The sequence below is a fragment of the Schistocerca gregaria genome, chromosome 4, assembly GCF_023897955.1.
Source record: "Schistocerca gregaria isolate iqSchGreg1 chromosome 4, iqSchGreg1.2, whole genome shotgun sequence".
NCBI lineage: Eukaryota > Metazoa > Arthropoda > Insecta > Orthoptera > Acrididae > Schistocerca > Schistocerca gregaria.
In genome coordinates, this window is record NC_064923.1 from 267,081,103 (window position 1) to 267,095,574 (window position 14,472).

A 14,472-nucleotide genomic window follows, 5' to 3' on the forward strand; every position below is an offset into this window, starting at 1 on the left:
ATGCTGCATTTTTTCACTATCTCAGTGTTTATAAAGTCAAATGTCTTGAACTATGTGTCGTAGGTACATTCAGCGTCATATGTGGACACTATCTGCGAAATATGTTGCAAATAGAGGTAGTAGCCGAGAAGTGGTACACGCAAACGTCATGCACAATGCGGCAGATTTGACACATCTCAGTGTTTATGACGTCATATCTCCTGAACTAAGTGTAGTTTCCTTCTTCTTTCTTTCTCGGGGCCTTTGTCCTGCTCCAATGCAGGGTCGGCTGTGTTATTACGGATTTGGCAGTGTTAATTGCAGAGGGTGGCTGGATGCCCTTCCTGAGGCCACCCTGAACCCCCCGGGACAGAAGTAGTGTACCCCAGCTGTCTGTGTCTAGTGTAAGTCATGAAAGAGTGCGAACGTTTTCAAATGTCTGTGAGTCGTGTAACCCAGGCGGAACCTGGGGACCAGCCTGGTATTCACCTAGCGGGATGTGGAAAACCGCCTCAAAACCACATCCAGGCTGGCTGGCATAGCGGCCCTCGTCGTTAATCCGCCGAGTGGATTCGATCCGGGGCCGGCGCGCCTGCCCGAGTCCAGGGAGCAGCGCATTAGCGCTCTCGGCTACCCTGGCGGGGCACCTGAACTATGTGTAGTACCATGATATAATTTTGTCGATGCATTTAGCGGTATATGTGGATACTGTCTGCGAAATTTATTGTGGTTGGTTGGCTGATTTTCCGCAGAGGATCAGACAGCGATGTCATCGGTCCCATAGAATGAGGGAAGAAAATCGGCCCTGCCCTTTCGAAGCAACCATCCCAGCATGTGCCTGAAACGATTTAGAGAAATCACGGAAAACCTAAATCAGGACGGCCGGACGCGGATTTGAACCGACGTCCTCCCGAATGCGTGTCCAATGTGCTAACCACTCCACCACTTCGCTCGGTATTTCATTGTCAATACAAGTAGTAGGACAGAAGCAATAAATTTAAATGTCGTGCATAATGCGGCAGTTCTTCACGCATCTCATTATGAAGTATGGTATGTGGGTGGTTCTTACGCCCACGGCGATTGTTGCCTGACAGTAAGGAATTTGTGTACCAAGTTTGGTTGAAATCTGTGCATTGGTTCAGGAGGAGATGTGAGACACGCACATACACATTTTTATGATATTTATGGATTTCAAATGGGAACATTTCACCGAACAGCAATACCAGAAATTTAGTCCGCCTTGATGCAAAACACCTTGTTATTCGTTTATTTCTTTATTATCCCAAACTAGTTTCGGCGACAAATTTCACCATCAACAGCGGTTTTTTTTTTTTTAAATCTATCACATGCAGAAAATGGTATGGTTGTATAAACACAGTGACATATTATTATATTTTTACAAATAGTCTTTTGAAATATAGTTTTATATTGATACTTTCATACTTCCTTATTTATTGTATGTTACAGCATGTTTTAAGCAATTATTGGGCTCTTTGTGACATACGTTCTGTATTCTTTTTATCTGTTGCCGTCTTTTTACTTAGCGAACATCATGTCATCTGCAACCATGTGAGCGGCTGTTAGTAAACAAATACTAAAAGGTGAACTTCGTATGTCAAGAGTATATACCTGTGGTTGTGGTAGTGTTGTGGAAACCAGCTATTTTGGTGTGTATTGAGCTGTTGCTTAGCTATTCGTGTACTCACGTTCGTTGGATGGTATGTGGCTGCTTTTTACACAGAAAAACAAAACTTTTGCACTTTGTTTCTGATCCAGAATATTACGCCATCTTGCTGTTCGCGCGTGTCGCGAGGGGCGTATCGCATGTGGCGAGCGAGGCTATGAAGAACTGTAGCGCGAATTACGACGACTTCTGTTCATTATTTATGTTTCTGTGTGTGATGGGGAAGTGGTTCTTTTGCGTGTGTGTGCTTTCTGTTCTGTATCCTTGGTCATTTCTTTCAGAGCGGTAAAGAGTGTGTTGTTGCATTGTGTTGTGTTTTCATTTATTACATTTTCCCTTCGACTGTAGCCTCTGGTATGTGGTAATTTTCTTCTATTGTTAATTGTCGGTATAGACTGTTGCTGTTTCTCAGAATGTGTAGATCCTTTTCGATATTAGTTGGGTTATGGTTTTTGTTCATTAGATGTTGTGCGAAAGTTGAATGTGTGCTGTCACTTCTTACAGCTCTCATGTGCTGTGTGTACCTCGTTCGGAAATTTCTACTTCTTTGTCCTATGTAGTGAGCCTGACAAGAGTTGCAAGTGAGTTGATATATTCCAGCGTTGCTGAATTTCTCTGAGGTTTTTCTGACTGGTCTTAGTCTTTTCTGAATGCATTGTTTGTTCTGAATGTTAAGGGGATCCCTTGCTTTTTTAAGACGTTTCCTATTCTATGTGATATTTTGTTATTGTATGTTAGTGTGTACCATCTCTCTCTTTTTCCCGAAGTGGTGTGGTCTGTTGAGTTGTCTGTGTGTAACGAAATAAACGAATAACAAGGTGTTTCGTATTAAGGCGGACTCAATTTCTGGTATTACTGTTTTTCTATGCAAACACGGACAAAATGAAAGAGTTCCAAGATATTGTTATTTCACCGAACATATGAAGAACCTCTTTTGCTTATAGTATGAACTACCTTATTTTTAAATAGGTATTGTAAGAATAATATAGAACGGAAAACAGAGTTACTACTTTTATTAGGTAACATAACTACATACATATGTCGTTAACTCCATACTCAGGTAAATACAAACTTTTGTATTGTAGAAAACAAAAATATCTTACATACTGGTACTAAAACTGGAGGGAACACGAACAAAAGAAAGTAAAAAGAGAAAATACGAAAACCAGATGGAATTCTTTTACAATTACAGTAAATATATTGTACAGTATTTGTAAACTTTTGGTCATGCGGTCATTTTCAGTTTGTAATGACACTAGCGAATCCATTGAACTTTGTAACACACTTCAAGTTGCCGGTTCAAATGTGGTATAGAGATCACGAAAAAACATTTATCTTCACAATGCTAACTTTGTTCATATACCCGTCGTTGTAAGTTTTCACGTTAAACCTAAGCTCAAAACATTATCTTACAGTACACTATTTCGAGAACATACACGAATTTACATATTAACAAATAGCTGCGCAAAATTATGTACATTGCAATTTCATTGCCTCCTATCCGCCCAAGTTCATTTCAGACACACGGCTGTAACGAAGATTCCACACAGCATTATCCGGGCACGTTTTCACCTCACCTTAGCACAGCTAACCGCTCTGCATTATGCGTCTCTGAGAAGTTAACGTGGCACCGAAGTTGTCCCGCAAATGGAGAACAAAGTTTCAGCGATAGTTCGATGATTTAGGATGCTCTTCTCGCACAGCTGCGAAAATCGGTTTCCAGTATTGTTTGTCAGAGTCTTTTGTCCCAAAGATTCCTGGCAGTTGACCAAATGAGCTCTCCCGCGTAACTTTTGGTTCACAACTTGCAAAGTTCACTGTCTCTCTGAAGTGCTCGGTGAGTCGGTGGCTTTTTGGTAGGAGCATTCGCAAACAGCGTCATTACGGCCGGATTCCTGTAGCTACAACAGGATCGAGTGAAAGTAGTTCCATTGTACTTGAAGTGTACTACAAGGAAATTATTTATTTCTGCAGGACTTTCTTATTTTCAATAAAATTTGTGTTCAGACGAAGTACAGCCTAACAGCTGAAAAGGTTTAATTAAAAGATACGATACAACGAACACATTGCTGAAGGAAAACAGCACTTGGCATGTGAAGAGTATGTACTATAGAAAAAACCCTGCGTATAGATTTTGCAGTTATTTTTTAGCGCTTTAAGTCTTTGTCCAGGATTCTCAGAACTGACTGGGTTGTCTTATTATTTTGATAATAACTCTTTAAATTTTTCTTGGACTGTGAGGGCAGGGTGATACAGATTCATAACAAATTAGTTTAGTGAGGTAGTTCTTTGTTGAAATTCTATCTTAAATCCGCAACGCTTATGTAATGAACAGCGCGAAAAATTGCTTTGCACCAAAGTATGGTTTTACTCATCAGCAAAACAAGAAAATAGCTTTATTGACAAGTGAAAAGTGCAAAATAAATGTTTACTGGTACCACAAACTGGTCGCAGATTCTTGCAAACGAAGAAGCAAGAAGGCAGCCATTTACTGGGTGAACCTCGAAATGGTAGAAAAAGGGATGGACTACAAACGACGTAATGTTATTAATTCGGTGAACTGGCCCAAGAAGTTAGAAAGCCTTTTTGAAACTGTTTGTACAGTCGGTGACCTCGAATAGTAGCGAAAAAGACTAATGGATTTGAACCTTACAAAACACATTCAAGTGCGTGAAATGTTGAGTTGGAGATGCCTTGCTGAATACCTTGGATGAGCAGAGTCGCAAATGCAAAGGTGCTCTGGCCAATCGGAGAAAAATAATAACTCTAAGAAAAATGTCTCACAGAAAACACTTCTGGACAGAGAAGATAAGCTGGAAGGGAATAAACATTCATGATGCCCAAGAAGCGTTACAGTCGAGGAAATTCATTGAGTTCGATGTAAATCATACGCCTCTGTAATATATCACGTAGGGAGACGAGCATCGTACATCGGTGGCTTCGAAATCGTGTAAAGGAATGGTGCCACATACTACTGTCCGCCATCGGTAACGTGATAACCTGCTGCGAAATGAACGCTAGCAGCCATCATGCGTCTGTGGTACGAAGTATATGGTGCCAGTAGTAGTTCTGGATCAGCAATGGTGATTTGTAGGTGCCACGTTGAATGAGCCACCACCGTTCGTTGCCACCAGAAGAGGTGGTGTCATTCGCTGACAGCTGCTGCTAAGCACCAAGACAGCTGCTGAGGAGTAGGCCTCCAAGCTGCAAATCGCCACGGTGCCTCTGCGAGACGGGCAGCTGGTGAAGAGAGTTTGGCCACCCCAACTGGCGGTGTGGACAATTGGTGCAGAATGGTAGTCGCTTGGCTGGGACAGCGGACCGGACTACTGCGTGGGGAAGGCTGGCTGCTGCTGCTGCGGGGGCGGGGGAGGGGGCGGGGGGCTGTCGGGCCCGCTGTTGCAGCTGTCGCCGTCGCTGTCGCCGGGCGTGGACGCCTCCAGCCGGCCGACCTGCGGCTGCTGCGGCTGCTGCGGCTGCTGCGGTTGGTGCTGGTGGTGGTGGTGCTGCTGGTGATGGTGCAGCTGCTGCTGCTGCTGCTTCAGCTGCGCCAGCCGTTGCTGCTGCAGCTCCAAGTGCTGCTTGCGCCACTTTATGCGTCGGTTCTGGAACCACACCTTCACCTGCAACAAGCATTGTTTGGGTATTAATCAGTGTAATAGCTTTCCTACATTGGTACGCATAGGCTATCTAATCAGTAGCATCTGGACACTCCTATATAATGCGAAACTGACTGCTAGATGATAGCCGCACGGGATTAGCCGAGCGGTCTAGGGCGCTGCAGTCATGGACTGAACGGCTGATCCCGGCGCAGGTTCGAGTCCTCCCTTGGGCATGGGTGTGTGTGTGTTTGTCCTTAGGATAATTTAGGTTAAGTAGTGTGTAAGCTTAGGAACTAGTGACCTTAGCAAGTTAAGTCCCATAAGATTTCACACACATTTGAACATTTTTTTTTTTTTTTTTTTTTTTTTTTTTGTTCGATGATACGTGAGATGGAATAACCAGTATAAAAGGATACATGAAATATATTCTAAGTAGCGAACATTTAAAGGTCTCTGTTGGATTCCTTTCATGTTAATTTCTTAAATCTGTTGTCATTTACGGCATACATTCCACTTCTAAATTTACTGTGGTGTTTCTGACTATCTGGGAGGGGACTGAGCAGTGAAACGTGTTACTTTTACACATAAACAAGAACGATCTGTCACACTACTACACTTTAAAACACATTTTATATGTAATGCATGTCACACAGTCTCATACCGTACCTACATCCACTTTCTTTTATATACTGTATATGATAAGATACTGTCATCCCCCTTCCCTTCTGTGTGAGAGGATGAATGAGCAAATGTATTTCTAGTTGCATGCTGGATGGTAGCAGACAAGCCTGTCTGCTAGAGAACAGTAGGATCAACGTCGGAACAGGTAGCTACGCTTTCTAAAAGCAAAGAGGTTTCTATCTTTAGTATGGTCCTGTCCGTCCCTTGTCATGTTGGTATAGGAAGTTGCCTCTCTGGTCACTTCCGCTTTTTATACGGAAACGCCCTTGGTAGGAGCCCAGGTCAGTCTGTCCGTGGCGAGCGTCTGAAGTGCTAAGATCTCCGGCTAAGCGCGTGCATGCTAAGTCCGTAGGACAATGGATTTCTTAAGTTCAGCCTAACTGAAAATTTAATCACCTTCATTTCAGGTTTAGCTCTAAAATATCTAATGTTATCTTAAATTGCAACGCAATGTAATTCGAGTGTGAAGTTCAGAATATATTCCGGTAGCTGCTTTATCACTACTTTGTGAGTACAGTGGAACCACATGTTGATCAGTAACTCTAACTAAGATCATCAATCTTAAATGCGAATGTGGGTGAGATTATAACGTCTTGTCTTGACAATATTTTTCAATATAGCAACGTTTCTTTTTGTTCAACCCACGTGGGGTGTACTTTGTGAGACCAGTACCACGTGTTTATACAGTTGTTTGACCCATCAGGGTAATAGTAAGACGATAGTAACCAGTTCGAGGTTTTTCTTTTGTAAATTGCTTTTCGATCTAATTTATTTTAATTATCAGAATTATTGTGGAGTTACACTCTTTGTGTAAGCCAAGTTGACCACGTGAAGCATGTGGTGTAATCATCAAAGTAGCCCTCAGCTATTCTTTTCGGGAAGATTTCACAGAGAGTTAGTATGAATTTAGTATACCAGTGTGTGGTAATTACATGACGGACAGGATTGCGCTACGAACGTAACTTTTTTGGGTGAAAATTGAGTCGGTTGTTGCATATGTTTCAACGTTCTTCGTGTGTTATTTTATGAATGCAGTGTTGTATGCTGTCTCCCAATCTTGGCTCCATATTTGATGTGTTCCGTAAGATTACAATCTCATATTTTCACAATCCTAAATGAGGCACCAATTTAGTCATGAATCAAGTTTCATATGCTGAAATTTCAATGATAAATGTTAAAATAAATTTCCAAATATAAACTGATTTATTTCTTTTTATTTAAATTCTCTTATATATATATATATATATATATATATATATATATATATATATATATATATATTTCAACGGTTGTCGTATGACTATTAAAAGATTATATTAATGTTAGTCTGGTTGAGAATTTGGTAAGCTAGACTGGATACCTGGTGAAACAGTTGCGCAGTAATACAAGGTTAACTAACCCCAGACAGCTCTCAGCTTTTAATCAGCTTTTATTGTCTGTCAGCACAGCTTTCACATCAAATTAAAGCAACAATGTTACAACAAGCACAGCCATCAGCTGTATAATGGAATGGCGACAGTGAACATTTGTGCCTGATCGGGACTCCAATCCGGATTTCCCGGTCATCAGGAGTAGTCGCTTTACCATTAGTCCACTGAAAGATGCTTCGCGGCCAGACCCAAACTTCCATATTTCGCCAACGGTTGTCTACAACCTGCACTTGTACATCTATTTATGTATATTTCTGTACAGGGAAAACGTTGTAATTGAAATTCGCTTGCCCGATGTCGGCAGATAATGCGACAATGAAGAGCCTGTGTCGTTCAAAAGTACGATGCATGCATTTCCGATGGAACATTGCATCCTACTTCTGAACGACACAGGCACTGCAATACAGTACTTATCCACCAACACTGGGCAAGCGACTTTCAAATAAACTGTCTCCCCTGTATGGGAATATAAATAATGGATGTACGAGCACAGGTCGTAGACACATACTGGACGACATATGGAAATTTAGTTCTGCCCATGGTTCAAATCGTTCAAGTGGCTCTGAGCACTATGGGACTTAACTTCTGAGGTCATCAGTCCTCTATAACTTAGAACTACTCAAACCTAAATAACCTAAAGACATCACACACACCCATGCCCGAGGCAGGATTCGAACCGTAGCAGTCGCGCGGTTCCAGACTGTAGCGCCTAGAACCGCTCGGCCACCCCGGCCGGCAGTTCTGCCCATGAAGTGTGCTCGGATAGCCTAACGGCTGGCTGCTAATTTGGAGACCTATTTCCCATGAACTCAGTGAATAGGATAAAGGGCCTATCGATCTCTTACTTGTTTCATTAAGATTGTTCTTGACTTTTGGACGTTGCTGCAAGATCGTTTTACATTTCTCAAACACAATTAGAGATTCCGTCGACTATGTAACTTTGTGGGTATCACCTTCCTGGACCTCCACTGAAGCTGTAGTATCCCGGGTATGAGAAGGTGAGTTCAATGTGAGCGCGTAATGCCAGGATTCAGACCAGTGAAAAAAGAAAGAAAAAAAATGCGTCGTCTACAGGGTGGTGTCCTAGTTGGTTTACAATATTTATTATTTTGGTGGTGACCCCACATGATGTATGAACATACTATATGTTTCCCTTAAAAAAATGGTAAGGCGACATGTTAGAGTCCCGTCTCAGCACAAATTTTGACTGTCTTCATTCCATTATACACCTGATGGTTGTGCATATTCGCAAATGCGAATAACGGCTGTAGACGCCGCAGTGTCTGTTTCTCCGCACATGCAGGCATGTCCAAAGGAACTTTGCATCGTAGTTATGAGCAACACAGGCTCCGCAATATCACAAATATGGTATAGTATAAAAGGAAGCTGGGAGTACTGTGTTGTCAGTGGAGAAGCAGAATGAGTCTGTCAGGAGTGATCCCTGACTTCGAATGTGGAGTAGTCATTGCGTCTCACCTGAGTAACAAATACATCAGCGATGTTCCAACCCTTCTAAAGCTGCCCAAGTCGGTTGTTGGTGATGTAACTGTGAAGTGGAAACGCGAAGGTACAGGAGTAGCTACCAGAACTCTAGCTAGCACGGTGACTTTGCATAAGAGATTGAAAATAATAAGAGTGCATTAGTCGAGCATCACCTCATAAGCCACTCGTTTCTGCAGCCAGTGCTCAGCGATGCTTGATTAGATGTGAAGAGCGACGACACTGGACAGTGAATGACTGAAAACGAGTGATTTGGAGTGATGAATCACGCTATAATTTGTGTCCATCCGACGGAGGGATTTGAGTTTGGTGAACACCCAGAAAACGCTACATACCGTCACGTGTAATGTCAACAGGGAAGTACAGAGAAGGTAGTGTTACATTATGGGGGTGTTTTTCGTGGTTAGGGTGTGGTCTAATTATTGTGCTTAAGAAAACGCTAAACGTGGACTGATATGAACACATTTTATAGAATTTTTTCGTCATACACTATAGCAACATTTGGCATATGATGAGTGACTTTATCAAGAATGGGCTGCCATTACTCCATATACATTCAGACACCTCATTGAAAGTATCCCCAGCAGAGTCCAAACTGCCATAAAAGAAAAGGGTAGACACACCTCATATTACTGTCACCTAATAGGTTAACTGTTTCTGCATTAGGTGCTCACATTGTATTATCATTAAATAGGCACAAAGCAGACCGTATGTCGGTTTCATGAATACAGTCTCAAATACAATCGACTGAACGTTCTATGTAGAACTCAGATTTAGAAGTAAAACGTATCAATAAATGATATAAAGTCACAGATTAAATCTATAAATCTGCCAATATATATATATATATATATATATATATATATATATATATATATATATATATATATATACCGGTTGGACGTTAGACGAATGGAAAACATTGTCATGGTCAGGTGAGTCTAGATTTCAGTTGGTAGGAGCTGATGGCAGGGTTAGAGTGCCGTACAAAACACACGAAGCTACGGACCCAAATTGCCAACAAGGCTCTGTGCAAGTTGGTGGTGGCTCCATAATGGTGTAATTGTGTTTGCATGGAGTGGACTGGGTACTCGGGTCCATGTCAAGAGACCACTGTCTAGAAACTGTTACGTTCGGCTATTTGGAGGCCATCTGCAGCCATTCATGGACTTCATATTCCCGAATAACAATTGAATTTTTATGGATGGCAATGGGTGACGCCACCTGGCCACAACTGTCTGCGATTGATTTGAAGCACGTTTCGTACAGTTCGAGCGAATGATTTGGCCATCCAGATCACCCGACATGAATTCAATCGAATTTTTGGGACATAATAGAGATGTCAGTTTGCGCACAAAATCCTGCCCTGGCAACACTTTCGCAATTGTGGGTGGCTATAGAGGCAGTATGTCTCAATATTTCTGCAGGTAATTTCCAATGACTTATGGAGTCCATGCCAAATCGAGTTGCTGCGCTACGCCAAACAATGCTCATAGATTAAGGATAATGCTGATACATGATAAAACAACGCTCTGTTGGGCGGTTTGCGGGTTTAAATCACGTCGGGGTATGACCATGCCGTGCATTTGACCTGCGGTCGTCTCACGGTGCCGCTGGCAGCAGTCCACATACGCAGAGGTGTGTTGGTGCATGTCAGAGTATGGTGGAGCGAGTAAGTTCAAATGGTTCAAATGGCTCTGAGCACTATGGGACTTAATATCTATGGTCATCAATCCCCTAGAACATAGAATTACTTAAACCTAACTAACCTAAGGACATCACATAACACCCAGCCATCACGAGGCAGAGAAAATCCCTGACCTCGCCGGGAATCGAACCCGGGAACCCGGGCGTGGGAAGCGAGAACGCTACCGCACGACCACGAGATGCGGGCAGCAGGTAAGTGTGCAGACGTTTTCAGACGTGCTAACGGTGACTGTGTGATCAAAGTGGCTCAGTGAACACATACTGATGACGTTATGAGGGTTAGAATACTAGGACGACTGGAGGCTAGTCAAAGACAGCAGGTCGTAGCACGGGCCCTCCGTGTGCCACAAAGTGTGTTCTCAAGGTTATGGCAACGATTCCAGCAGACAGCAAACGTGTATAGGCACTACAGTACGGGACGTCCACAGAGTACAACACCACAAGAAGACCGATATCTCACCATCTGTGCACGCAGGCGGCCACGGAGTACTGCAGGTAGCTTTGTTCGGGACCTTACCGCAGCCACTGGAACAGTTGTCTCCAGACACACAGTCTACAGACGACTCAACAGACATGGTTTATTCGCCCAGAGACCTACAAGGTGCATTCCACTGACCCCTGGTCACAGGAGAGACCGTAAAGCCTGGTGTCAAGAACACAGTACATGGTCATTGGAACAGTGGTCACAGGTTATGTTCACGGACGAGTCCAGGTATAGTCTGAACAGTGATTCTCGCCGGTTTTTCATCTGGCGTGAACCAGGAACCAGATACCTACCCTTTAATGTCCTTGAAAGGGACCTGTATGGAGGTCGTGGTTTGATAGTGTGGGGTGGATTATGATTGGTGCATGTACATCCCTGCAAGTCTGACAGAGGAACTGTAACAGATCGGGTGTATCGGAACGTCATTTTGCACCAATATGTTCGCCTTTCCAGGGGTGCAGTTGGTCCCACCTTCCCCCTGATGGATGATTACGCACGGTTTCACCGAGCTGCCATCGTGAAGGAGTACCTTGAAACAGAAGATATCGTGTGAATGGCGTGGCCTGCCTGTTCTCCAGACCTAAACCCCATCGAGCATGTCTGGGATGCTCCCGGTCGATGTATCGCTGCACGTCTTCACACCCCTAGGACACTTTAGGAGCTCCGACAGGCACTGGTGCAAGAATGAAAGGCTCTACGCCAGCAGCTGCTCGACCACCTGATCCAGAGTATGCCAACACGTCCAGCCTGTGTACGTGTGCATGGTGATCATATCCCATATTGGTGTCGGGGTACAAGTCCAGGAAACAGCGGCGTTTTGTAGCACATGTGTTTCGGGACGGTTTTCTCAACTTATCACCAATTCCGTGGACTTACAGATCTGTGTCGTAAGTGTACCCTCTGCGCCGATGCTATTAGCATAGTTTGGTGTAGTGCCACGTAGTGTGGCACCACATTCTGCAATTATCCTTATGAGCATGAGTGTAGTTACCTTCCGCCTTTGAACCAGAGAGGCACCAAGGACGAAGAAGAATTAGTGTAGTAAAGTATCTCGCCCGTAAGCACTAATTTTGAAATTTCGAACGTTGAATGAGGCACGATTTAATTGCAGCATAGGTGTTGGGAAGTGTAAGTAAACAACCGATAAAACAAGAAGCCTGAATCAGAGATCTCAAGACAATTTCTGCCACGCGATGCAGAAGTCGCTGCGTTAATTTCTCATAAGTGAAGGTGATGCGCGGATATTTGCACAGAGAGGAACACTCGTTTACCGCGGAAACAGAACGAAATCACATCGCACATATTTATCATTCGCTGCCATTAATCTTGCCGATCACAGCGACAAATAGAGTCGGCGTATTCATAATTCAGTCTTCCGGCTTGACATATAACCTTTAGTACATTATCGTCATGCACACATGAACGAAACTTCACTTAGGTATCACGTCATGAAACTATTTTAATTACATCTGCCGATGACGCCGCGAGGCCCCTAATAATTAATCTCTTTGTTAGAGCAATGCACGTTTACTGTGCGGCTGCTCCGTGAACAATGGGACCACAACGACTGGCGCTTCACATTTTAATTAAACGGCCAATCAATATGCGCTGTGCGGCGCCGTTTTAGGCCTGGCGTGGCCGATATGACGCGAGCAGGGGACATTCGCGCAACGGGCTGCGGTCTGTACCGCTTCTGAATGCAGCTGCCGCCTCCTTTTGCAAATATCTGCCTGGAATATCTGTTACTTAACATCTCACTTTGTTCAACGTTTCTAAGACGAAATGCTTAACACAAGGCACACTTAAGTAAGCCTATGGAGAGAATTAACCCGGCCAGGCCTGAACTTTTCCTGATGATTGGAAAATTTATCACTATTTGGTAATGCTCTTAGGTGACTTTTTGAATGATTTTAGATGCAACATTAATACAAAAATATGTACCAGTTTCCAAAACACACGAGGGTTGCCCAGAAAGTAATGCACCGCTTTTTTTTTCTCAGCTGGAAACAAATGCGAGACGTTACGTATGAATTATTTGAAGTCTCTTTAGCGCGCCAAGTTCCCGTCACTTCCGACAGATAGCGTAGCTGCAGGACAGTTTCAAAATGGCGTCTGTGCATGGTGTACGTTACAAGCAACGTGCCGTCATTGAATTTCTCACTGCAGAGAAAGAAACTGTGGGGAATATTCGCAAACGCTTGTGCGAAGTCTACGGAGCATCTGCTGTCGACAGAAGTACAGTTAGTCGCTGGGCACGGTGGGTGAGGTCATCAGAAGGCGGTTCGGTGCAGCTCCACGATTTGCAACGGTCGGGGAGACCATCCACGGTTGTCACACCTGACATGTTACAGCGAGCTGATGTCGTCATTCGCGCATTACGACTCGGCAGTTGCCGCTGCATCTGTCAGTCAACACAGGAAGTTCACACACTGAAGCACTTGCTCCTCCACCAGGACAAGGAATAGTACCGACAGGGCACACACGCCCTTGTTTCGCGCTGGAAGAAGGCCATAGAACAGGACTGAGGTTACGTGGAGAAATAGGGTGTGTAGATAATACACCATTCTTTCGTGTGTGTAATTCTCATTATGGCCGAGCGGTTCTAGGCGCTACAGTTTAGAACCGCGCGACCGCTACGGTCGCAGGTTCGAATCCTGCCTCGGGTATGGATGTGTGTGATGTCCTTAGGTTAGTTAGGTTTAAGTAGTTCTAAGTTCTAGGGGACTGATGACCTCAGCCGTTAAGTCCCATAGCGCTCAGAGTCAATTCTCATTATGTTCAATAAAGAATGGTTGAAGAAAGAAAATGCGGTGCATTACCTTCTGCGTAACCCTCTTACTTAGTACACTTGGCTTCATTTTACGGACTAAAATCACTAATTGCGAAATATTCTCTATTGTAATAAATATTAAAATGGACATTCAATAATTACTGTGCAAAGTAATAATGACAACATTCAATTATACACTGGAATATCGCGAACCAATCGCATCCCTGTATTCTGGTGGTCACGAACTGCTGTGCACTGCGACATTGCCTTGCTAATACTTCCAAAGTGATGCCCAACTGTTGGCAGTACTAGTGCATGATGAAAATGTAGAACATTCACAAACGTGTACCTCAGGTTTCTATTGGAAAAAAATGCTTCTATCACAGCTGAGACACTGTAAAAGTTTACGTACACAATTATATACGGAAGATCTGATAGGGTTAATGTGGCACCACATTCTGCAGTTATCCTTAATTTATGAGCATGAGTGTTGTTCCAACAATCACAGCCCATATGCACTGATGAGCTATAACATTATGACCATCTGACTAACAGCGAGTTGGAATACAAGGATCCTGACCTTTCTTGGTAGGTTTCTGGAGGAATGTGACACCAGATGTTTACGCAGAGATCAC

The 14,472-nt window shown here is 43.5% G+C and overlaps 1 protein-coding gene across 1 annotated transcript in view; it reads right to left on the reverse strand.

Moving 5' to 3' along the window:
- Positions 1-2,659: 2,659 nt before the first annotated feature.
- Positions 2,660-14,472, reverse strand: part of LOC126267685 (homeobox protein Hox-B4-like) — a 125,342-nt gene continuing 113,529 nt past the window's right edge. Inside the window, exon 4 of the mRNA XM_049972987.1 lies at positions 2,660-5,286. Within this exon, the coding sequence (XP_049828944.1) occupies positions 4,990-5,286 (297 nt within the window). The 3' untranslated portion in view covers positions 2,660-4,989. The remainder of the gene's footprint in view (positions 5,287-14,472) is intronic.